The sequence below is a fragment of the Sparus aurata genome, chromosome 6 (assembly GCF_900880675.1).
Source record: "Sparus aurata chromosome 6, fSpaAur1.1, whole genome shotgun sequence".
In the NCBI taxonomy this organism is placed as follows: domain Eukaryota; kingdom Metazoa; phylum Chordata; class Actinopteri; order Spariformes; family Sparidae; genus Sparus; species Sparus aurata.
In genome coordinates this window covers 38,302,589-38,329,200 of record NC_044192.1, presented here as the reverse complement: position 1 = coordinate 38,329,200, position 26,612 = coordinate 38,302,589, and the positions used below count along the sequence as shown (strand labels likewise).

Below are 26,612 nucleotides of genomic sequence, written 5' to 3'. Positions count from 1 at the left end.
GTTCTTGTACTGCTGCATTTAGTGATAGCAACAAAAGTCCTCTGAAAACACCTGGATTTCACCAAAATTCATTGCTCAGGTAACTGTATGTATATTTGGTCCAGCAGATTACTGAACCAAACTTCATGAATGTTTTTGTGACAAAGTAGTTTGTGTTCCACTCATTTGTCACAAACATGAGAGCTGTAGAAATCAATGGAACCGAAGGCTTCCATGATATGCATGTTCTTTACAACTGTATATAAACTGTTGACCGCGCCTGTATACTCATATTGCTGTCCTTTACTATGTCAGAGGTTCCTAAACGTTTTCTCTTGGAGAAAACTGAAACTTAACCAAATGGAGAGCACAGGGGATTCGAAACTTGGGCCTCTGCAGTGAGGACAGGGCCTCTGTAAATGAAATGCACGCTCTACAAGGTGATTCAAATGTTGTCTCTCCTGTATTTATGACTTAAGAACAATGACGGCCAACTTTGGCCCACTGGCCCTACTTCGAGCAGCCCTGCTAATTACTATATGCTCTATCAATTAGGGGTGGGACGATACGGGTAACTCACGATTCGATACTGTGACGATATTTGGCCCACGATAATGATAATATCACGATACACGATATCTGCAATATTCAATATATTGCAAGAAATTTCATCAACGATATATCACTATTTGTGACTGAAAAAGTAAAAATACCCATAAAAAGGAAAACATCTTATGCATCTATTGCATTTATTTTATTTTATTTTCTATAAATGTAATATGCCTTGATGTGTCCAGGTTGACCCAAAGCACTTTTATGTTCCCACTTCCCAGGTACTGGATGGTTGAACATAACTCTGCACATAATTGGTTGCATACTGAAATGTGCCCAATATTTCATTTAATTTTTATGTTATTCTTATCTTGTTTAGCTATTGTTAAACTAAAACGGGCCCAAGTTTACATAAAACAAGTTGCTACTGACTTTTCAGGATCAGAAAGCACTGTCCTGGTTTAAATAAGATATGTTATTAATGTTCATGCACTTTAATATGTCCAGCTCAGGGTTCTCTTCAGACGGTGGAACAGCGGCGCTGCGCCGCTATACTCATTTTCAGTGTAAGCTGCTGTATAGTGGGTGTTTGTGGGCTGCCGCGGTCTTCTCGTTAAAAAAAGCGTGGGGACGGACAGACGAACGCTCCCCCCCGCCGACCGCACCAGTGTTCTCCCGTCATCTGTCTCGTAAAAGACACACTTTAGAGTGGAAACTTGCGGGTGGGTCTTTAATTTGTTTTTCGTTGTTCGTATTATCCGCCATTCTTGCATCTGTTCTTCTTCTGTTGTTAACTCGTCTTCTTCACCGGCCGCTGTTTATGCCTACTTGACCCTCATTTACGGGATTAGCGCCCCCACAAACAGGACGGGAGAGATTAAGTACTGACGGTGACAACGGGGTAAATCCATAATATGTGTTGTTATAAAATATCGATATTTGCCATCAGTGTATTGATTATTTATTGCGACAGAGAGCACAACAATATATTGCAATATCGATTTTTTTTTCCCACCTCTACTATCAATACACTTCACATTGGAGCACCTATAGCAGTTGTAAAGTTAACTGTGGTCTAAAGATTAAAGCCCTTGCGTTTTCATTCCTATAAGAGTAAATTATGTAATACCATTTACTGTGAAACCTTGATATTTTCTGAGATAGTAATTGTACAGAGAGAATCTCATAGGGCTCTATCTTAACGATCTGAAACGCAAGTATCAAACGCAAAGCGCAAGTAGCTTTGTGGGCGGATCTCAGGCGCTGTTGCTATTATGCCGGTGGGATAAGTGACTCTTGCGCAAACGCAAATCTAAAATGGGTTGGTCTGAAGTATCTACATTAGTCATAGGTGTGGTTTGGGCGTAACGTGCAATAAACCAATCAGAGCGTCATCTCACATTCCCTTTAAGAGCAGGAGCGCTTGTTCCATTGCGCATTGCTATTATAATGGCGAATTTGCCAGTGCGCACGGGCCGAGCAGTGCACAACGGCCAGCTGATGAGGGAGCAGCGCAAACACCAAGGTGCAGAGGATGCAGACCCACTACACGCCGTGGCAGCATTGTCAGACCGGACCGCACTGTGCGGGATGCGGCAAGGTATTAATGCCCGTCTTGACCGGGTGGCGATGTTGCTGCGGCCTCTCAGGCGCATCGCCTCAAGTCTCCAAACGCACCACCTGCTCCTGTTGTGCCCCTTCCTCCTCCTACCCCAACTCCATCTCCGTCCACCCGCTCCACTAAGAGCACATCGCGCATTGCCACTCCCGAGTTCTCATGGCTACGGCGGGCGCGTCGCATATCAGAGGGAAAAAGAATTAGTTCTTCTGTTTAAATCTTTTCAACTTTTTTTTGTATGGTTTGCAAAAACAGGAACTGCTTCCTTGTAGATGAGAGAAGCAAAGTGTATGCACGTCAAGCACACACTACATTATGGCCAAGCATGCGCCCTTAAAATAGCTTCTGTATAAGCGCCACTGACTTTAGACTAGGTTTTTTCTGGTCTGTTGCGGAAGTGTTTTCTGAAACAGCAAAATAGCACCAGTGAGCGTTTGCGCCGGAACAACTCCTCCTCTTTTCGCTAAACCGCCCCGGGAGCACAAAGTCATTCCCGAATTTAAGGACGTGCGTCTGCGGAGGGAAAATTCCAATGTGCGCCGAATGCAAAATAGGAATTACACAAGCGCCAGTGTACAAAGTCAATTGCGCTGAGTGCAAGATAGAGCCCATAATGTTGTACCCTTTCATTATATACAACATTATGCTATAATGTTTATGTACTAGATCTGTGTCAGTAAGAATCAAGACCAAATCCTTTGTTGATGATTGTCCTAGTTGATCTTCTATGACTGCTGCTGCAGCAGTACAGATATTGAGCCAGTTTAAGGTAGTGGGTCCTACAATAGTATGCTGTCTATGCTCCAGGCAAAGGAACAAGTCGGCTGTCTGTACTGTAGAGGAGAAATATGGTACAATACTTATTGAAACCTAGTGGACTGCAAACTGAATCTGGAAGCCTGTCTCTTATGAATGAGAGAACGAATGATTATAAAGTTAAAAAATGAAATATAGATTTAAAAAAAAGGAGTAGGACTCGATAAGTTCACACTTCCTTCCTGCTCCTTTTTCGGACATGAAATATTTGTTTGCTTTTTTCTGGTAGGATTTAATGATTTGCTGTATGCCTGATGTTTTCAAAGCTTGTTTGTTTTGGTATTATTATTATCATTATTATTATTATTATTATTATTATTATTATTATTATTAGTAGTAGTAGTAGTAGTATTATTATTATTTATTTTTGTAAAACTTATTTTATTGTCTTATTTTGTCTTTAACATGTCCGAATAAACAAATAGATTTATGTAGAATTAGATAATAATAGAATTATGTAGTGACAAAGCATGAATGAAAATATAATCATCAGAACATTTGGTAGAATGTACATCACATATGTTTAGAGATAAAAAAGAAGATATATTCATCTGTGTATGAATAGTTTTTCCCCGGCTGACTGAGGTTACCAGAGTTTGTCTTTTGACATATTGTTCATGGTGGGTCGTCCGTCAGTTAAAACAGTTCATAGCTTTGCCCTGCAGCAGACTGTTTCATCTCCCTGCTCCAAACGGCCCTGACTGCCCACGCTTCCTCTACCATCTGCCCCCCTGTAAAGACATGAGGCATTCCTTGGAACAACAGCTCATAGACAGCAGAGAGAAGGCAGCAGCCTATAACACTAACAATGGTCAGAGGGAACTCTATGCCAGTCGAATTTAGTATAAATAGTGTGTTTTTGTCCAATGAATGGCTGTATTCCAAGAGCTGCAGCAGCATTCTACACCATGTAAAACTAGAACAGATTTTAGTAAGACCATCTCATTTAATAAGGTTACAGGTTGTTAAACCCCTAATGTATCACACATGTTTTAGATATTGTTCTCTTATGAAGTCTCTTGAAAAGCAGTTATTACTGAAAAATATACATCATTGTGGTTTTGTTTGTGATTTGCACAATCTCTGTGTTTTCCAGCTGGACAACCCAGATGAGCAGGCAGCCCAGATCAGAAGAGAGCTGGATGGACGGTTGCAAATGGCAGACCAGATCGCACGGGTAAGGGTCATGGATGGATGGATAGATGAATGGATGGATGGATTTATAAAAGGATTTGAAAGGATGAGTGGATGGACTTCAACTTACTTTGAATGTACTGTTTGAAAGAATTCTCATCAATGAATATTGAATATTAAGGACTTAACCTGAATATTAAACCTGAATTTAAAAAGTAAGTTTAACATTTAAAGTATTCAGATTTCTTTTAATGATTAATTAATTTATTTGAATGTTTGACATGTCTTTAGAGTTCAGATCTATTCAGCTCTTTTATGTCATAACATAATCTTCAACTGGTACTGTTTTCTTTCCTAAGGTTATTTTGGATGTTCAGTGGATTATGCTGATTAGTTCATTGGTTGTCTTCCTGTTTTGGTCAGCATGGTGGACGGTTTCCCAGATTTGCATCTAGGGAGATGGAGACCATGTACATTGAGGAGCTACGATCCTCTGTCAACCTACTGATGGCCAACCTGGAGAGCATGCCGGTGTCCAAGGGTGGAGAGTTCAAACTGCAGAAGCTGAAACGAGGCCACAACACCTCCATCATGGACATGGGCCAGGAGGACGAGAACACGCTGTCCAAATCTGACGTGGTTCTGTCCTTCACCCTGGAGGTTGGTGGACCCAGATTAATCAATAAGCGTACTGATTTACTTATTCAAATGCATACATTCAATGGTGTAAGGACAGAGGACATGTGTAAGAAAAAGTTTAGATTAACAACCATCATGTGGTGTTTCTCATTAAAAGAAGACACTGCTGAACTTACTTTTAGATTGATTAACAAGTTCTGGTAGGTCTCACAGTGACCTTAAAAGATAGCATGATAGGTCAACCGAGTGGCCTGAAAAAATTTTGCCACTTTTTCTTTCTGTAAACCGTGAATAATGTTGAAGCTTTACGTTTCTTTAGGTTCGGTTTTACGTTCATGTTGTGACAATGCTGTGCTCATGCACCGGTTAGTTAGGCACAAAAACCATGTTGTTAGGTTTAAGAAAGGGTCATGTTTTGGTCTTAACAGGTTCTGTCATAAAAAACATGGCTACAAATTGTTCAGATATCTCGTCAACGACACCCTGTTTTCAGGGCAGTCCACAAGGATTTGGAGTAGCCGGCTGGTGGGATCAAGTATCCAGTAAGGCAGGGTCCAATGGCCCCCCAGTCCCCCCAGAGAAGAATTTTGGTCATTAAAGCCCAGATTTGTTGGCTTCAGACACAAAGCAGGATAAATATCCAAAAATGTAAACCTTGGCTAAAATGTTTGATGTGAAAAAAACAGTATTTTATATTAAATACATTTGATCAGACAGTAAAACTGCAGGTAGGTTTATTACATCATATTTGATTTCTTTATATATACACGACTAGTCAAAAGTTTGGGCACACCTTCTCATTTATTGTTTTTTCTTAATTTTTTCTTTTTTTCTACAAGACATGAAAACTATGAAGGAACACATTTGGAATCATGCAGTTAAAAAAAAACAAAAAAACAAACCAGAATATGTTTCATAGTTTATATTATTCAACTGATCACTCTCCTCGAAATTATGTAGATATAAGGTACAACTAATTCACAACAGTGAATAGGCCTGTGTTTTGTGGGAAATATAATAATGACTGAATTACATTTTCTGTTAACACAAGGTTAATAAATGTACTCGACTCTATCCACTTGTAGTGACACAATCTTCCTATGATTTTAACCAAAATGCTTTTGTTGCCTGAATGACGATAGACCTGGATGTGATCTGGACTCTGCTGTCTCTGCTGTATTTGATTCACTCAAAGAAATGTCTCCGAACATTATCCAGGCAGCAACTGTTTTGTTCAGCCTAATTATAAAAACAATTCAGTAGCATATACATGAAATTTCTAGGACACAGCATGAATATGAAGGTGTGTACAGATGGCTGTACTGTTAAATGTGCATTGTAAATACAGTTAATTAAAGCAAAACTCTCGCCAAAATGCAACTTAGGCTTTTTTTGTGAATGTATATGAGTCAAACCTTCGTGTAAAAGTATAATTACGATGAAAGAGGCACTTTTAAGATTTACCGTATTTTCGTTTTTTGGTCAGACTCATTTTCAATGGGAATGCATGGGGCACTCTGATGCTAGCATCAAAATCTCTATTTTTAAAAGACTAAGAAGGCTCGACACAACATGAAACTTTGCTGGTAGTATCACCAGGGTCTCTACACACGAAAACGAGCATTGAGAACATTGTTTGTGTACACAGAGTTTACTAAAAAGAAGTTTTTTGGACAACTCAAATTAGCAGATGTTTCCTCCGCTTGCTGCCGTCCTGCCAGTGGAGAAGTGTCGATCTCCGAATGTGTTGAACATGGAGGACAGTTAAGGTGGAACGCTCCTAAAGCTTAGTTCCATATAAATGCACAGATAATTTATTGTTTTGTTGTTGGCGAAAAACAATATTGACCTTGAAGTTGAAAAAGGAGCTTCATATAAGAAACAATACTAAAATCAAAAGCTGGAAAAGTCACGTGAGATATCGCACGGATAGTTGTTGCCGGAAGACAGTGGTTCCACCTTAACTGTCCTCCATGTTACGTCACATTCTGAGATCGATACTTCTCAGCTGCCACGACGACTGGGAGTGGAACAAGCTACTGCTAACGTGAGTTGTCCAAAAACCTTCTTTTTAGTAAACTCTGTGTACACAAACAATGTTCTCAATGCTCGTTTTCGTGTGTAGAGACCCTGGTGATACTACCAGCAAAGTTTCATGTTGTGTCGAGCCTTCTTAGTGTTTTAAAAATAGAGATTTTTAAGCTAGCGTAAGAGTGCCCCCGTGAATATGTGCATGAATGGATGAATGTGGCCAGTTTTGTAAAGCACTTTGAGTGGTCAGTAGACTAGAGAAGCACTGTGTAAATACAAGTACATTTACAATTTAGCAAGATACAACAAAACGTACTCACACATAAAAACATTTCTCCATAGTGCAGTTAGTGGTCGCACTATGGCAGAAAATCCCCCACATTGTAGCTTAATTGTCAGGTTTAAATTGGCTTCTATTTCTCTCAACCATGCGTATGTATGCATACCCTTATGCACTGTACTGCATTCTGAATGCAGTCGTATGAGTTGTGTGTATCACCCTAACAGTGTTTTCCCCCATGAACCATGGATGGTTACTCAGGATTAGTATCTGGAGTTGCTAATGAGAAGAAGCGCCTCCCAGGATTTCTGCTGGCAGACAGACTTTGTGAAGTTCCCCTTCATTGGTTGACAGACAGGTCCATTTCTACCTTGGGAAGAATAATGAGACAAACTAACAATACTATCACCTTATTATTCACCTGAAAAGTTACCAGTCCACAAGGATCTATGAGCATTATAGTCCTGCAGCTCCATGATTGTTTTTACTGCTTCCCAGTTGATTATTTCTAACATCTCCGATAAAAGAGGCACTTTTCCATCTCTTCTAGAGTATTAAAAGTACAATGTGGGTGAGGTGGGAGAAAATCTATCTTTTGTACAATGAATGGTTTTCTGTAGCCTGGCAGCACCTGCCCACCATTTGTTCTTCCCTCAATGTGGTCTGGCAAGGCTCAGTAGACTTTACTCAAGACAGGCCTCAGGTTCCGTATGTTTACAAAGTTCTCTTATTCATTCAGGGATCAACACTAACCCTTCTTTCCACACACCTTGACAAACATATGGAGGCTTACTCATGACAAAAATATTGAAAAAGCAAAAAACTAATTTAAGCTTTAGTCAATATACAAGATTTGAAAATGAGCATTTACAGATGGATGAGTCAGTCAGTTTTAAATGAATCCCCATTGTTTTCTATTCTGAATGAGGGATCACACAGATGAACAGTGGAGTTAACTCTGTTCTCGGTTTCCATGCACAGGGCAGTGGTGTGCTGGTCATCTGGCACACAGGGATGTATTTTGGTGTGATATTGCATTGTTGGGCTGATCAGACATTTTGCTTACACAGGCCCGATTTTCATTTTCATCAGCCCTACGTTTCCATCGTTCATTATCATTAATATACTGGGTTGAATGCTCTAATTGTATCAACCTCTAGCATGCATTATAAGGTGACAGCTATAAATACCACATTCCCTGACTGTATTTTACTATTAGAGTTGGTTATGAGATACAACCTATTTTTTAGCGATTTATTTTGCCTTATGCTATGGGAATGTCCTGTTTTATTACAACAACAAAAAAGAATGTTTTTTAGGCTTAGGCTATCCACTGTTTATTTGATTTGATTGTTTTCCTCCCAAAAGTTATGACAAAAGGCATGCTGGGAAATTTGTTTGACCAATGGCCTGGTTTGCCCCCTGATGTGTTAACAATGTAGAGACGTCAGATCAGATCAGATCAGAGATCAGATGAAAATGTCAGAAAGTAAAGGAGGTGCTGAAAATCTTGAAGAGAAAAGGAGGCAGCCAATAGAGCCTCAGGCTTACAGATAGCATCATGATCCTCAAGGGGCTAGCAGTGTTGATTTGAGGTGGTAAGACTGGCGTTTTATTCATTAAAGGGTAGGTGGCTATGCCTTCGGTTAAAATTAGCTTGGGCTTACAGAAGGACTCCACTGACAGACAGGTTGGTATTAGCCTACTATTTAATGCAAATTGATGAGTTTTACAAGTTTCATTCTCAGTGCCTCATGAAATGTGTCCTGGAATACAGGTAGACTTTCCAAACCTTTCATTCCAAAACCCGACCTGATGATCATTATAAGACTATCAACCAGCCACTACTACGGTGCTGAAGCTAGCGGGCTAGGCTACGTCCTGTAAGCCTATATAGAATAGAATAGAATAGAATAGAATTACTTTAATGATCCCAGACTGGGAAATTATATCAGGGGGTCCAAACTTTTTTCCACATACAGAAAAAGGTGAGGTGAGGTATATTGCCTCACCTCTAGGGTATTCAAGTTACCAAAATCAATCATGATAAATATTGAATAAATGTATATTAAAAAAACAAAAAAACAAAACAAAAAAGAAAAACAGCCTACATCACAGCTTTCCACTAAAGACTTTTCCATTTATTTTGTTACAAAAGAGTTGGTAGATCATTCTCAAAACAGCAGCCTCAGATTGCTTCTTAGTCAGGATGGTGATCCCCCTTCACAGCCCTGTCTAAAGGGGGGGAAATAACAGGAAAAGGAAATGGTATGTTTCAAGCTTGTTATGCAAATAAGTAATTGGGCTAATGCATGAACACTGTGCTTTGGACTGAAGGATGGCTGGCAGGTCATTAGTCAGTTTGGTGGTTGAGATGCGATGGACATCACAGAGATGCCTGTTGGTCATTTTGGTTCTCAATCTGCTTTTGTTCAGAGTTAACAGAAAATGTTTACTCATATATGTATGTTGAGCCAAACAGACTCATCAATCTTTTTGCGTGGCGTCTCATCAGAGGAAATTAGTCCTTTTCCAAGCTCCAGTAGAAGTCTTATGTTGATTCTTCAATGACTTATCCCACTGCATTTCGATAAGTTCTTATTGATGAGAGATGTGATCACAGACACAGATTTTCCCGTTTTATCGCAAAGCTTGGCCTTTTGAAAAGCTGATTTGATTTCAGACAGCAGGGGAAGTGTGCAACATGAAGTTGCATAGTTGTGTCTCAGAGAGACGCATAAAGTTGTGTTAAAAACTGATCTTTGCCTTGAAGGCTCTTGTTTATTGAGTTAAGATGATCAGTAAGATCAACAAAAAAAAAGCCATGTATGCTAACCATAGAGGGTCACTGAGCTCATGAAGAGGTCGGTCAATTTCTGATCTCAGGGAATCAAACCGTTGTAGCATGGAGCCGCAACTTAGCCAGCGCACATCCGAATAGAAGAGGACGTCCCCATATTCAGCACCGACATCAGATAGGAAAGCTTGAAATTCTCTGTGGTGCAGCCCTCGTGCTAGAATTATGTTGACAGTTTTCACAACAGTGTTCATCACATCACCATGCAGAAGGCTTCTTGGTGGATGATACAGTGCATTTTGACAGCCTCACCTCCACTCTCTTTCACCTTGGCGCAAACCATAGGCCATTCCTTCTCGCTCAACTGTCATTGCTGGAGCTCCAGCCATTGTAACTCCACACAGCTTGTCCCATTTATGTCTCATGTCAATTGCGTCTGTCATAGCTTCGAAAATGTCCTTACCCATTGTTGTGCTCTTTAGACTCCTAAGATTAAGCACTTTCTCCATAATGCAAAAGTTATCACCAACTCCTTGCAAAAAAAATTAACAGCTGTGCAGCGTCTGTGGCATCTATGCTCTCATCACATGTAATCGAGTAAAAATCAAAAGCACAAGCTTTATCTGTTACTTGATGTTTTACATTAGCTGACAAGCCTACGATTTGCCACACAACTGTGTTTCTGGACAGGCTAACATTGTTGAATTCCTGCATTTTCTCCGGGCACATTATTCCTGCAACTTTAATGAGGCACTGTTTTATGACGTCACCATCTGTGAAAGGTTTCCTGTGTCGGGCAATGAGTTGAGCTAAATGGCTATTGTATATTTTCATTTGTGTTTCGTTAGTACAGGAAAAATACTGTTGTTGAGCTAGCAGGCTAGCTGCCATTTACTTGACTTTCTGTTCCCGGTCGACGCTTGTGTAGGACGTGTAGGTCTGATGTTTAGTTTCATAGTGTCTTTGTATATTATAGTCTTTCATCACTGTAACAGTTTCATTGCAAATCAAACAGACACACATCCCCTTGACCTCTATGAAAAAATATTGATTTTCCCACCATGTCAAAAATGTTCTGCACTCACTCACTCACTGGCTATCTTGCGTTTCTTTGGTTCTGCTTTTGGTCATTCACAGCACAATTTTTCTTTGTTGGCTTGTTTTGTGGACAAGCTGCCTTGTTCAAGGCAGCAGCTCCACTTACTATTTTAACTATGAAGTACAATACAGTCAAGCACATATCTCATGTGTATAATGGCCATATTCCATTATGTTAATAAATCCAAATAACAAAAATATAATAATAATAATAATAATAATAATAATAATAATAACAATAATAATATCAGTACCTATGTAGTCTGCCCATATCATGCTGGTTAACTACATGATAGGATGGCATCATTGTATTTATTTTAGGACATCTTTAGGATTAATAGGATCTGTAATATAAATGTAATTATTTATTTTAGGTTCAACAGAAAAGAGAAACAAGAAAACAATGATTTGTGTGTTATTTACTGTAAAAACTCAGTACAGCATTGTAGGTGGGTGATAAGCAATGTCTTAGACCACCTCCTATGTTTTAAGAAGGTCGTTCCAAGTTTGACACATATGGATTTATTTCACTGCACTTTCAAACCATCTGTCTTCTCTGGTAAAGATGTTCACTTTGTTGTCCAAAAAGGAATGATTGTTCTCCTTCAAGTTCTCTCCCCAGGCAGCTTTACAACCATTCACACCTGGGCTTACCTAGCTCTATCAACCCACATAAAGACAGCTTGGGCCAACGACCCACAAGTGGCCCTAACAACTCTGAAATTCAGAGCTCACATGAGCCCTTAATGAGTTGGTAAGGACACTCCCACACAGAGTTTAAAAGTCAGGCAAACCCCTCCAGTTAGTTAGAACTGAAGAAGCTTCTTGGATGAGAGGTGAAACATCTTCAAGACACTGAAACAAGTCTAGTTGTCTTCGATACAGCATTTAGAATACCATGACCTGGATGACTGAGAACCTCCAGCATCTTTAAATAAAGCAATTACCTCCCTAAATTAAGTCTCTAAACTGTTGGTATATGGGCCTGATTTTACAGTCCCAACACCATACTAAAATGAAAATAATAAATTAGCATTTATTAACAAAACTCTCCCCTTATTTCACTAATGACCTGCTTTTACCGTATTCTGACCTGCTTTTACCATATCAACCCTCGCGGACCCTGAGGTCCTCCGGCTCTGGCCTTTTATCCCTACCAAAACCAAGAACTAAAACCCACGGTGAGGCGGCATTTAGCCACTATGGCCCCCGCTTGTGGAACAGCCTGCCGGAGAACCTCAGGTCTGCAGAGACTGTTGATATTTTTAAGGGAAGGTTAAAGACACACCTTTTTAATCAGGCTTTTAACTAATATTTTAAATTCTTATTCCATTCTTATGTGGTTCTATCGTATTTTATGTTGTTGTTTCTATCTTGTTTTTAAAAAAAACTATTTTCATCTTAAATAATTTTATTTTTATTTATCTTCGATACTATTTTATTTTATTTATTATCATCATAATGTATTTTATCCTTTTAACTGTTCACTCCGTTTAATTATCTTTTGTCAGGGTTTTTATCCTATCTTGTGTTTTTAGTTTTTAAGGGTTAACTCCAGAGTTTCCTCAGGGGGGTCCTCCACACTGGGAGCTGTGTCTGGGATGCTGCTGGGGGTGCTGTCCTTGGGTCCCTTCGGCCCGGCCAGCTGTTGTCTGTCAGGGTCGGGGGGCCAGACCAAGACCAAGAACAGTGCTTGCAAAAGACCTGTCAGATATCTAAAATATATTCCAGCCCACAACAGCCTATATATATATATATATATATATATATATATATATATATATATATATATATATATATATATATATAACAGAAGATAATAAGGAGTGACAGTAAATTAAGAAATCACAGGTGATTTCATTGGTGGCTGTTCACGTTGAAATGGTGAAACAAAACCGTCATCCCATTTCAGTGGGTGAACAAAAAATTGTGCCATACTTACACTTTGGTTCAGCTTGTAAATAATGTGTTTAGGGTAGAGCTCCTCTTTCCCCCACAAATCACTCCTGAAGGCATTATTTACTCTTTCAGCTTGGCCAACTGCATAAAACAGTAGTTGGCAGTGGCAGTAATGTGTAAAGTTAGACAACTGCACACATGTCAAACACTGTTTTGATTGAGACTCATAAATGCGACCCACTGCAGCAAACAGTTCATTTCTGGCTCCTTAAATGTTGCCAAAACTCATACACTCATCTGGCAGTATAACAATATAGAAGCAGTTTGACATCTGACAGTGTTTACAATACAGAAAAGGTAATCTTAGATTTCTTTCCTTCTTTCTTCTAAGTTGCTGTTCAAACGTGTCAGTTTTGGCTGTGTAAACTACTCTGCATATCTTCCCTTTCTTTTTGTGTATGAGCAGTGTTTGTGTGTGTGTGTCGCAGGTGGTGATCATGGAGGTGCAGGGTTTGAAGTCGTTGGCACCAAACAGGATTGTGTACTGCACCATGGAGGTGGAGGGAGGACATAAACTGCAGACGGACCAGGCTGAGGCCTCAAAACCTACGTATGTACAGGATACGCTTACACACACACACACACACACACACACACACACACACACACACACTCGCACATGCACACGCACACACACACACACACACACACATGCACGGATGCACACACACAAACAAGCACACATGCACACAGACACACGCACACACGACAATCTGCTTATCTTTAATGTGTTTTCACCCCACATGTAGCGACATAAGGCTTACATTATCACACTGTGCAGAGCCTCAATCACGCTACATACTGCCATCTGCTGGTCAAATAATTATTTAAAACTTGACAGTCACTCTTTGTGTACATGATAGAATATGAATACTCAGTGTAGTTTGCTATGCCTGAAGTGCTTTGGTTCAACTCAAGTTTGATGCCTCTTATGTCAGCAGCTCACCTGTCTGCTTTAAATGGAGCATCGTGGTTGTTCAGGCAGGTGTGAAAGTCATTTAATGGTCATATGCAATCCAATCATTTGCTGCTGGAGTGTCACTGTTTCTCAAGGGGCGAGGACAGACTGTATTGCACTCAGTGGCGGTTCTAGACCAGTTTTAATAGGGGGGCCATGTTGGGGCCGGCTTTTTTGTTAGGGGGCACATACAACCTGGAAAAAAGGATAAATCTCTCATTCAGACAAAGCAGTGTTTACAATTTCAGCAATTTTGATTGGGTAGTAAACTGCTGAGACACTTTATTTCTGCTTTTCCCTTCAGAACAAAATCATTGCAAGAAATCTGTCATTGTATTATTAATGCAGACTCTCTGTCAGGGGGCCACAGGGGGGTCCAGACTCAGAGTTACGGGGGCACTGGCCCCTGTTGGCCCCCCCCAGAACCGCCCCTGATTGCACTTGCTCAGATGTGTTTTATGAGCTTGTGATGAAATCATGTAAAAAGTCTGATTTTGACAAAAAGTCTTTTGGTGACACAGCAGAAAGACTGTGGTGGGGTAATTATATGAATGAAAACAAAAAATGTTTTCCAGTGTTTAGACTCAGGGATGAATGTTTAATTTCACAATACACTGAGGTTACTAAGCAGGTTGCCATCATCTCATCATTTACATTATTAATTGCTGAATTAATTAGCAATAAAAGTGACTGCATCAGTGACACATGTTATAACACAGGTCACATCTTATCTCCATGGTAGCAACTCATTCATTGCATCATCACTTACACTTCCTGTTTCTCTGGATTGAGTCTTGTCGCTGTTTAATACTTCAAGCTGTTATAGTAGTACAGTAGGAGTAAGTGATGAGAAAACGGCCGACACAAGGGAGCAGATCCTGGCTGGAATCACTGCTCATCTCTGTCAACTGGTCTGCTTTAATTCTTCACAGAAATCTAGCTGGGCTTTGTATTCTGGCAGATATGAGCACTGGTATTTTATGGAAAATCCTAAAACCCACTGCAGCTTTTTGGAAGCCTGGGTTGTTCTTCTACAGTAATATGGAGAAACACCTTGTTTGAAACACTTTAATGTGGTGAAGTTCAGCTAAACAATTCACAGTTAATGCATGCATTAACAGGCTTTCTAAAAAGCTTAACAGAGGTTGATCTGCAATTGAGAAGATTTAAGTAGCAATACTGAGTGAAATATTTAGAAAATCACTGAAATGGTGTGCAGGTGGTTGAGTGGTTAGAGCGCATGCCACATACACAGCCGACCCTGGTTCGATTCCGGCCGGAGGTCCTTTGCTGCATGTCCCATCCCCCTCTCTCTCCCATATTTCCTATCTGTCTACTGCTTAATAAAGGTGTCTATGCCAGAAAAAATCTAAAAAAAAAAAAGAAAATCACTGAAATATTTTTTCATCATGGACAAGACAAGAGGAGACTGTATCATTTCAATATCGCACATAAAGGAACTGGTCTTTGATTGTGGAAATAAGATGATACTGTCTTTTGTGGCACCTGACTGAGTTGAAAACCCTTATTTCCAGCAGACATGCTGTCCCACACAGTGGGTGCAAAATAAATCGCATAAAACAAGACATACCAAAAATTTTAAAATCCACAACTTAGAAAAAAAAACTTCCAAAAAAATGCCGTAAAACTTTTTTTTCTCTCCTTCTTCGCATTATGCATATGAGCAGAAAACGCATCTGCTCGTGTTTTAACAACATCCAGTTTCTTTTACGTTTTTAACACATACACAGCTCTAAAAGAATGAAAGAAACCGGATTAAAGATAAAAGTTTTGTATGTGAATGGAAATACACTCAAATGGTTTTATTTTTTTGCATTTATGGTTAGGTGGTGTGTCTGACACCAGTAGAATAAGGAAATGATATCAAAATAGAGCTGAGTGTTTAGGATCAGAGAAGAGAATTACTGTGTAGTCTAAGAGACGAGTAGAATGCCATCTGATGTTAACATCATTGCCAGGCACCATGACATCACAGAGGGCACTGGTCAGTAATAACTTTTCCGACATCATGGTAACTTCTAATATAGAACCCATACCATTTGGTATAAATTCTTTATCACGTACAGCCCATTAGATTTGTTATCCGTTTTCACAAATTGAATTGCTTCATAATGTTTAACTAGGTCTGCGAAGTAGGAGAGATGAGGGGGCTGAAGTAGTTGTGCTGTGTAATCACTAACTTGTGATAACCTTGCACTCTCTCTCAATCTCCCTCCATTTTGCCACATATTTACTGTCACAAAGGACAATAATTTTCAACTATGATGAGGGTAATAGTGTTTAAGATTAGGGAAGAACATGCTACCTCTCTTTCCTGTTGGTTAAAGTACTGTATTTATTCCTTGATTTCCTTCTGTTTCAAATAAATCAGTCAGATAGGGATATTAAAAGATTATTGCTGTGATTTTACATACTTCACTTGGGGTACTGTTAACAGTTAATCTGTAGGAACTTTACAGGGACATTTTGTTCAGTGACAGTAACACTGTTTAATGAGGCCACAGTAGTACAATAACTGTTATCTGCTCATGTCAAATGTGAGTGGCAACATAATTAGCAGGGACTGCCTTGTGTCTGCTAATGTACAAATAATTAGCACATTACGATCTGTAGTGATCAGCAAAAGACTGTGTGTGACTTTTATCTTGTGCTGTGTGTACACTGAGCAGAAGGGTTATATCAGAAAGAGTATGACATGGCCCATTATGCTTAAATCATTTGGGAATCATCCCATGTGGAAACACATTTGATAATTGAGATATCAAACTGGACTGTGTGCATTTAATAAGGAATTAATGTTGATAAACAATTACAGCCATGGCCTTCAAATGTAGTTAACATGATGGCTAGTTACGTAGCTAAATACTTTATACTGAACCTTAACATAAAACATATGCGTAACACACATGTTTCTATGTTAAGGTTCAGTCACTGGCACTGCCTTCAGGGTTTTAGTTGTTTGTAATGGTTAACAATTAATGATTATAGCAACAAAGTCACGTGACTGACCTTAGAAGGCTTTTTTTTTGCTTTTTGTTTTGATCTCCTCTCAGACTGCAGGTTGACACATGCATCGTTCTAGGGCCCACACAGTCCCACCTCCTCCAGAAGTAAATTAACTTTGTTTTTGTTCTTCACAGGCACTACACAAGCCTTGAAATACGTATTTATCTTCAAATTAAGGACTGCAATTATGTGCCCCCAATGCTCTGTCAGTTTTTTCCCATTGTATTGAATAGTGATACCTTTCAAGGTATTGTTTTTAAGTGTCCAACATGGTATTTTGGGTCTGCTTTTCATTTGAGTTTTTGGTAATTTGACATTGCCTACAGTGAAAAATGAAAATAAAGCTCTTTGTTTAACTATCAAGGAAGTTACACAGTAAAGCTATTTCACATCAGATATTTTGAGTTGCTAAAGTAGGAACAGCACAAGTAATTAATGATATTAACAATGCCACAACCTCTAAGATGCTAAGTGACAGAGAAGCAGCCCTAGCGACAATGACATCTCGACAACTTGGTGTTTTTACGATTGTTGGTATGTGCGTGTGTTTTTGTGTGCATGTAGTTGGGGCACCCAGGGTGACTTCACCACCACCCAGCCATTACCTGCTGTGAAGGTGAAGCTGTTTACTGAGAGCACAGGAGTGTTGGCTCTGGAAGATAAGGAGTTGGGGAAGGTAAAAAAAAGGAAATTTGGCTACTTCTCAGTCAGTTCAATTGCTAACCTTTGTAAAGCATGTGTTTTATAGCTCACATACATCATTATTATTATTATTATGTGACTGCTCCAGGTTGTACTTCATCCGACTCCTAACAGTCCCAAGCAGTCTGAGCTCCACAAGATGACAGTGTCTAAAGGCTGCCCAGACAATGACCTGAAGATCAAACTGGCCATCCGCATGGACAAACCACAGAACATGAAGCATTGTGGGTAAGTCACAATAACATTCTACATGCTGGTGACCCCGGTGACTCTGAAATGAGACAATTATTTTAATTTTACAGTTGTTATGTAATCAAGGCTCTTTACTCTACTGACCAAAAAAAACCCTGGGAACACTCAATATTTGTGTTTATCAGCTGTGTGTATAGCTGGTTAAACTAAGACCTCACACCACCTGCTTTACTTTTGTGAGACTACAAAATTCAGGTATTTTTATACACCGTCATGGTGTTTAAAGCAACATTATTGAACTGTTTTATCTTAGAATAACAGCTTTGACTCATTTTGATGGTACAGTTTCTTGTAATAGGGGGAATGGTGTCTTTGTCTCTGCCACTTTGCACCCCATCATTTGTTTCTGCACTATGTAACTTAAGTGAGAGGGTAGGATCACAGTGTTACATATATGTTTACTTTAAGACAGAAGTTTTTAAGACATAACATTGTTATGGTGTGAATGGTTTTGTTTGTAGGTATCACCAACATTACATCTGACGAATTGTTACAATGCTACAATGCTACAATTATGCAATGAAATTCTTCCTTTGCTGTCCACAGAATGCTAACAGTGTCTGAAATATACAAGATACAAAGTAAAGCACTTTCAAAGCACTTTTACACGTGGCACATGTGATAAATAGAAAAAGCAGCAACATTAATAACAAAAATAACAATAAAACAGTGCAAATCTGAAAACTGTGCAGTTATGCATGTGCAAAAATGTAAACAGTAGGGACAGTTGAGAGGCTGTTTAGGAGTCTGATGGCAGTGGGGAAGAAAGAGTTCTTTAGTCTGGTGGACTTGGCCTTAACACTTCTGTACCGCCAGCCTGAGGATAGAAGTGTGAACAGTCCGTGCTGGGGGTGGGTGGAGTCTTTGAGGGTGGAGGCAGCTCTCCTGTGGAGTCTGCAGTGGTAGAAGCTCTGCAGAGAGGGCAGTGGAGTCCTAGTGATCTTCTACGCAGTCTTTACCACTCTCTGCAGGCGTTTGCGGTCCAAAGCAGAAGTGCTGCCATACCAGACGGTGATACAGCCGGTCAAGATGCTCTCACCAATGCAGATGTAGAAGTTGCTGAGGATTTCAGGCGACATGCCAAACTTCCTCAGCCTCCTCAGAAAATACAGCCACTGTTGGGCCCTCTTTACCAGCTGTGTGGTGTTGAATGACCAAGTGAGGTCATCACTGATGTGGATGCCAAGGTAATTAAAGCTGCTCACCCTTTCTACTTTAAGCTCCTGGATGTACAGTGGCTGATGAGGTCTCCTCTTCTTCCTCATGTCCACTGTCATCTCCTTCGTGCTGTCTGTGTTGAGGGTGAGGTTGTTGTCCTCACACCATGACACCAGACTGGCCACCTCTCTTCTGTAGGCCGCTTCATCCCCGCCAGTGATGCATCCTATCACTGCGGTGTCGTCCGCAAACTTTAGGATGGTGTTGTCTTTGTGGGAGGTGACACGGTCGCAGTTGAACAGGGTGTAGAGGATGTGGCCGAGGACGCATCCCTGTGGAGTGCCAATGATTGTGATGATGGTGGATGAAGTCCTATTTCCAATCCTGAGAGAGTGAGGCCTGCCAGTCAGAAAGTTTAGGAGCCAGTCACAGATGGTGGAGTGCAGACCAAGTGTAGACAGTTTGTCGGTGAGTTTGTGGGGGATGACTGTGTTGAAGGCGGAGCTGTAGTCCACAACGAGTGTCCTGATGTAGGAATCTTTATTTTCCAGGTGGGAGAGGGAATAGTGGAGAACAGCAGCGATAGCGTCTGAGGTGGACCTGTTGGGCCGGTAGATGTATTGCAGGGGGTCCAGGGGGTGGGTTATGCTGCTCTGAATGTGGGTCAGCACCGCTCTCTCAGAACACTTCATAATGATCAGAGTGAGTGCTACTGGCCTGTAATCATTCAGGCAGGTGGGTAGGTTCTTCTTGGGTAGGGGTACAATAGTTGTGGTTTTGAAGCAGGAGGGAATGGTGCTGTGGCTGAGGGAAAGATTAAAATGGATGTGAGAACATCAGCCAGCTCATTGGCACATGTTCTGAGAGCCCGCCCAGAGATGTTGTCTGGTCCAGCTGCCTTGCGGGGGTTGATGGTCCTCAGGACTGTGTATCTGGCCTCATGAGACGGTTGGTGAGGGGAGGGGGTTCAGGGGGTCCCAGTGTGTGTGTGTGTGTGTGTGTCTCCTCTCTGTGATGTGGCTGGAGGTCTCGAAGCGGGTGTAGGTGTTGAGGTCATCCGGCAGGCTGTCTGTGAAGCTGATGGTGCTGGTGGTGGTCCTGTAGTCTGTGATGTGCTGTAGGCCTGTCACATCTGCCCGGAGTCAGCAGTGGAATAGAAGCCGCCCAGCTTCTCTCTGTACTGCCTTTTGGTTGCTGTGATAGCTTTTTTTCAGTCCATACTTCGCAGCTTTGTACTCCTTCTCATTGCCTGATTTAAATACAAGAGAGCGGGCACGCTGCATGTGACATACCTGGCTATTTATCCAGGGCTTCTTGACTTTTATGTGCTAATATATCCAGTCACATACTCAGCACAGTCCTGTATGCTGATAGAAGAGTCCTCCAGAGTGGCTGCAGCTTTAAACACATCCCATCCTGTCCGAGCAAAACAGTCCTGCAGGATGCTCTCAGTATATGGGGTCCAGAGTTTGACTTGTTTAGTCACAGGGTTTGTCTGTTTCAGTCTTTGTCTGTATGCTGGATACAGGAACAAAGAGATATGGCCCAAGTGTCCAAAGTGGGGATGGGAAGCAGCACTGTAGGCACCACGTATACTGCATTTATGTAAACATAAATGGGGCAATGCTCACAGAGCTAATGTGTGATGATGAGGAGACAGAAGAATGTAAGGACAAAGTCTCAGGTTATTGTCCACTTCCAGTTTAACATTGGTTAAACTTAAAGTACCAAAAAGATGTTACCAGGGTGATATTGCAGAGTGTAAATTGGGGTATTACATCCTTGTGCCCCATATGAAAAAATCCACCTTGGTTTATGTCAGTTTAAACAGTGGCACTTTTACATCTTTGAGGTGTGTCTGATAGATGTCAAAATGTGTGATTTACTATGTGCCACACTGTCACTTGAACCTTAATATTAAGTTTTCACCCCTTTTTACTGGAGGTGCTCTGTCCAAAAGATAATGGTTTACTTCCCTCTTGTGGCTGACAGTTGTAACTACATAGACTTAATTTTTCACTCCAGTAAAAGATGTGACATATTAACTTTTTTAGTATGAGCTCTGCAACATTTTATAGAGATGAATCCACAGCATATTATATGGACAAAATAGAAGATTTTGAATTGTGAGACTGCCCACAGTTGCTGTGGAAATAGTGTTTACAGTGACACTGATATAATCATTATTTACATCCTGATATTGTGAGATGTTGAATTCATAATAGCTGTTTTTCCATTGAGGTGAACCATTTATGGGGCTCTTGTGTTGTGCATGCTCATTCATTAGCATTGGATACTGGGACACATAATCATACATTTTATCATTTACATAGCAGGAACAGCATGTATCTATTGAAGGCTCTACACACCGGTGATCCACTCAGACAAATATCTCCACTGAGTTTTCCTGATTACACCTCCTCTAAAGTGGCATGTACAAACCATTTTCTTTTAATTTTTTTGCTCTGGTTTAGACAATGTACATGTCTTTCTAGAAGATCTCACTTAAAATAGTTTGACTAAAAGCTGGTAAAGCATTTGTGAAACCAACAGTCTAAATGATATCCCTATTCTGTGATGTTTTCTATGAAGCTGTCCCAGTCAGATATCATGCAGAACAATGGGGCTGGAACTGCTTCATTAGTGTTATCGCTGTGTGGAGGAAGAGTGTTTACAGAGGCTTCTCTGACCACTACACAAGCCAAGCGCCTCTCAGTTTAAGACACAACTTCAAGCAGGTAGTACTGTCGTAATAGGTCCCTGCCACGTTGTACTGATGTGCCAAGTCAAACTGAGTAGAACCAGGCCAGCAGAAGTAATGGAAAAATGCCAATGCACTTTAGTGGTCAAGACTGCAAGGGCTCTACCTTACACAAGTGTCATGGCTAGTTTCAGACTGATACAGTCCAGCACCCAGGTTGTGTAAATTGTAAGTGTACTTGCACCCCTGGGCATGTTGGTCTTTAAACGAGGTGTGGTCAGGCGCACTGATGGTGGATGGCTATCTAGAGGCAGCAGAAAGTGACAGCACCATAGATCAACAAAAAGCTGGTCTGAAGTCAGACGTGCAGTCTGTTTCCTGCTGTTAAAGGACACATGATTTTATGATAAGAGAGGTTGCTTTCAGTTATTTTCCACATGTCACTGTAACAAATATCGTGCCAAATTTTATGAACAAAACTAAAAGCTGCAGTTATAAACTCTCCAAAGGGAACGGGTCAGCAGTTTTAAATAATCAATGAAGTTTATCAGCTGTTCCTTGGGCACAAGTGTGCATGTTAATGTAGACATACACATATGGTTTCTGCTGCTGGAGGGGTAGAGGGTCCACATTCCTGTCCCTCAGGGAAGAGGACTGCTACTTTTTAATATGTCTCAGGTCCTGGTTCACCTGGCTCTTAAAGGGAATGGGAGACAGCACTCGAATTGGTTTGATTTATGTTCTGCCCAAAACACACACATGACTAATCCAGAGTCTGACAACCACGTCTTTGCGCTGCACTTTGAGACAGGTTATCTGCCGTTTAACTCGCAAATTGGACTTGGACATGGCCTAAACACACTAGTGCGCTATGCTTTAGACCATCTAAATAGGGCTCAGAGTGTTGGTATTGGGACAGCCCTACAGTGTGAGATATGTTTCAGTACCCTTGGACAAGTGTACCACAACTGACTAAACCAGGTTATGACCAGTTGATGGGGGGCCAGTCCAGCTGTTAGTGTTCAGTAGCTGGGACATTAATGGCTGTGCATCTTCTCTCTGCTAGCAGAGGCTCTATCCATGATCTCTCTGTCCTGTACTTTCAAAGTCATCTGGGCTGTCGTTTTAGGTCCAGTGTATAAGTAGGATTTAGTTGCAATGAAGTTGCAGATTGCGACCAACTGAACACCACTTACCTCTATAGAGTCCGCATCGTTTTGTCCGTTTTGGGCCCGAAGACCTGCTCCCTCTGTAGATAGTGAGGCTCATTCTAAAGTAATGAAAACGCAAAGATTCTAAGTTTCATGTCATTATACACTAATAAAATAGTCATTATGAATATTAAATTCCATTTCTTACAATAGATCCCTGAATCCTGCACACCAGACCTTTTTAAGCTACTAGACAAAGATTCTGGGTAAATGAGGTGTCCTTTGGTGGAACAAGCTCTCTGGGTTCCTAGTCTAAGATGCAAAGACACAATTGAGCTAGCAGAAATTTAATTTTGCATTGAAGTATTCGACTGGACAGTACTCACTACCAATGACTTGAGCATATTTAATGACGGCCATATTCAACTTACAATTAGGTCTGCTGTGGACTGGAAAACAAATGCTAACCTGAGTTGTGTGGCAGTCTTTTATAAATAATGGAGCACACACGCTTCCTGTTTGAAAGTACTGCCCTTCTGCCGGTAGCTGTGAGGAGCTGCTTGTCTGCCTTCCCCCTCCCTCCCCTCCATATGCTTTCTTTTGGGAGCCTTGGAGGAAGCTGCTGGGATGCCCTGTAAGATGCCCGCACTGCCTCCCTCTACCCTGTTGCCGGTACTACTCTGTGTTGAGCACACAGGCAGGGCCCTCATGTGTCAACTCATGGATGTTGGTTTATTTAGGACGACAGGCAGAAGCACTCCAGGAGAAACTGCAGGGAAAGGCACGCTGAAGCAAGCTGAGGTGGGCTTACCAGGGAGACCAGCAGTTAGGCTGGGAGCACCAGAGACAAATCAAACTGGGGTCTTCACCCTCGGATGTTCTTTTACAACAAAGGCCCCTTTCCTGTCCTTCTCTTTCTGTGTCATGCTTTCAAGTCAAATCTAAACAAAAACTCAACTCAACACAACAAACCTAATACGCACTTAGATTTGTAAAAACAAAATTTCAGATTTGAGAAAATGTCACAAAAGAATGATGTAGTTCTCCTGAGCTGGCATTAACTTGCAGGTATAACAAATACGTTTTTTCATAGACAAAATATGTAGAATTTCCCATCTGTATAATGATACACAATAGCATTTGTTACATCTGAGCTATATTATCTCCCTGTATACTGCACAGTCATAGCCTATAATTCAGTCTCTAAGAAAACACAACAGTTCCACCCCATGTCTGTCAATGGGCAGATCAGAGGTCTTTAATTGGTGTTTTTGTATGGTTGCTCGACTCTAAATGTCCACTTTCACCATACTTCCTGTAGACCCCACCTACATATCCATTCTACTGGAGCCAAACACATGTATTATGCATTATTTCCCTGACTCTGGATATAGAGTACATTGAGATTACATTATACATTGTGTTTGTTCTGTGATAAGATTTAGCTATGCTTTGTGATTTCACACACTTATAAAAGTACATTTTAAGCTCATTTGACGTTTCTTCAAGTTCTTTGTTATGTCCCAAAAATTACAGTGATGCTTAAGGTACTTGCTCATATTATGAATGAATTTCAAAATGTTGACAGCGTTAGCAACATGGCATTAGCAGCCTGTACTGTCCAAAGCAAAAAACTTTAAGAATCCCAATTTGACCTAGAAACTGTGATCTCAGGGCTCTGGAGCAGCAGAGTTAAACAACTGTTTTTATTAATTAGTAGCTATTTTTATTATTTACTGATCTAGTAGAAAGAATGGCAGTTTTACACTGTATCAGGTCCAGGTAGAAAGGGGAAACACATATCAACAGGGACACACACAAACGATTGCCCGTCTGTTTGCCTGTCCATTTTAAATCGATTTCTATCACTGTCCCTCTTTTATACCAGTATTCCACCTTTACCTGGGGATAGTGGCCAGGTCAAAAAATACCTCTTCCTGTTTTTGTTGTGCAATGACAGGCACCCCTCCTTTGTGCCACCCTGTGACCAAAAGGCACATTGAAAGCGAGGCTTACAAGGAACCAATCTGTACAGGGGTGGTGTCATTTTTCTATGCCCATTCCACTATGCACTCAGGATTTACTTCAGAATGTTAACTTACAGCAAAAAAGTCACTTTAAGAAAGAGCAACAGTCATAATAGCTAGTCTATACTCTCTCTCTTATTGGAGACATTTTTTTTTTCACATTTTTCACAGGTGTTGATAAAATTGATGATGGCTGCATTGCATTTTAGATGGCCTAGATCCATGGATCTGGTACTTAGCATGCTGCCTCACAGACACTTTATAGGTGCACATAAATTGAAAAGTGGCATTAACAAGTTCTTTCAACTAGGACACAAGCCACCGAGCAAAGAACAAAAGATTGAGATGTGATGCTCAGGGATTTTTAAAATGCGCCTGGTTGCAGTAATGTTTTTTTACCAGGAGAGGTTAGTAGATGCACTATACTACCACTCTCTCTATCCTCTCTGTGGATACCGCCTAGTGCGTCAGACTTCTGTCATATCAGCCTGGCACACCAGAAAGAGGCAAAAATATTCCATTCAGTTTACAAAAGCTGCACTGAAAAATAGTCTTTTGTTTTTTGTCTAAATGAATGTTTTTTAATCCAACAGGTACCTTTGGGCTATTGGCAAAAATGTGTGGAAAAGATGGAAGAAAAGATTCTTTGTGCTTGTTCAGGTAAGCTCGTATAGCAGAGTCATACTTTCACTGGCTTTTATTTCTTTGGTTCCTACAAGTCAAACACAACAAATCACAACCACAAATGGCACACTATATACAGTAGGTTAGTGGGTCCAGCAGATTGCTTAAATGAGCTGGAACATCACTCGTGTTTATAGGTTGCCACTTTTCCATTCATGAAAGAAAATATCATGAGTAATTTATAACAACAACAACAACAACAATAACAACAATAATAATAATAATAATAATAATAATAATAATAATAATAATAATAATAATAATAATAATAAGAATGATAATAATCATCATCATCATCATCATCACAATACAATTAATAATACAAATGATGATACACTTATAATAATAATAATAATAATAATACATATTATTAATAATAAATATTATTATTATTATTATTATATAACAACTATGCTCATTATTATTATTATTACTCACAATCATCATCATCATCATCATCATCATCATCATCATTATACACACTACACAAAACTCAGGCTTGACATGTTTTGCTGTTGCAGGCGATAGAAGGACACATCTTTAGGGAGTATTTAATGCACTATACTTTTAGGGAGTATGATCTAGACCTGTGGCCATTTAAATCCAGCCAGAGGGCCGACAAAGTTCACAGGGTCATGGGGCGGGGGCTTTAACAACCGGGTTCTTGAAGATTTTTTTCAACTAGCCATTAGCTTTTCTATCTTACGTCTTCAAGAACAGGAGAAGATGCATCAGTTAACACTCATAGCTCCTTTAGTTATCAGATTAGAGAAATATTCTTAACAAATATGTGTAGTTGTTTTTTTTTTTAAGGTCTTTGCTATATATCATACTTTTTAACACTACAAAATCAAATTTGGAGTGACAAGAAAACATGGTGCGAATCTGATTCACCCAAGAGAGAACCCTGAGCAGCCTATAACATCAGTTGTGCTTTGTGGTGATAATATTTTCACTGCCCACATGTTGTGTCTGCAGCGAGAAAGAGAGATGCAGCCAAGCTGTCTTCCCTCGGCTGTCAGAGAAATGATGGAGAGGCCAAGCAGGCT

The 26,612-nt window shown here is 40.3% G+C and overlaps 1 protein-coding gene across 1 annotated transcript in view; it reads left to right on the top strand.

Moving 5' to 3' along the window:
- LOC115583391 (calcium-dependent secretion activator 1-like) overlaps positions 1-26,612 on the top strand; it is a 243,925-nt gene that overhangs the window by 123,461 nt on the left and 93,852 nt on the right. The window contains exons 4-9 of the mRNA XM_030420176.1: positions 4,062-4,142; positions 4,523-4,759; positions 13,332-13,453; positions 17,453-17,564; positions 17,679-17,818; positions 25,473-25,539. Coding sequence (XP_030276036.1) covers positions 4,062-4,142; positions 4,523-4,759; positions 13,332-13,453; positions 17,453-17,564; positions 17,679-17,818; positions 25,473-25,539 — 759 coding nt within the window. The remainder of the gene's footprint in view (positions 1-4,061; positions 4,143-4,522; positions 4,760-13,331; positions 13,454-17,452; positions 17,565-17,678; positions 17,819-25,472; positions 25,540-26,612) is intronic.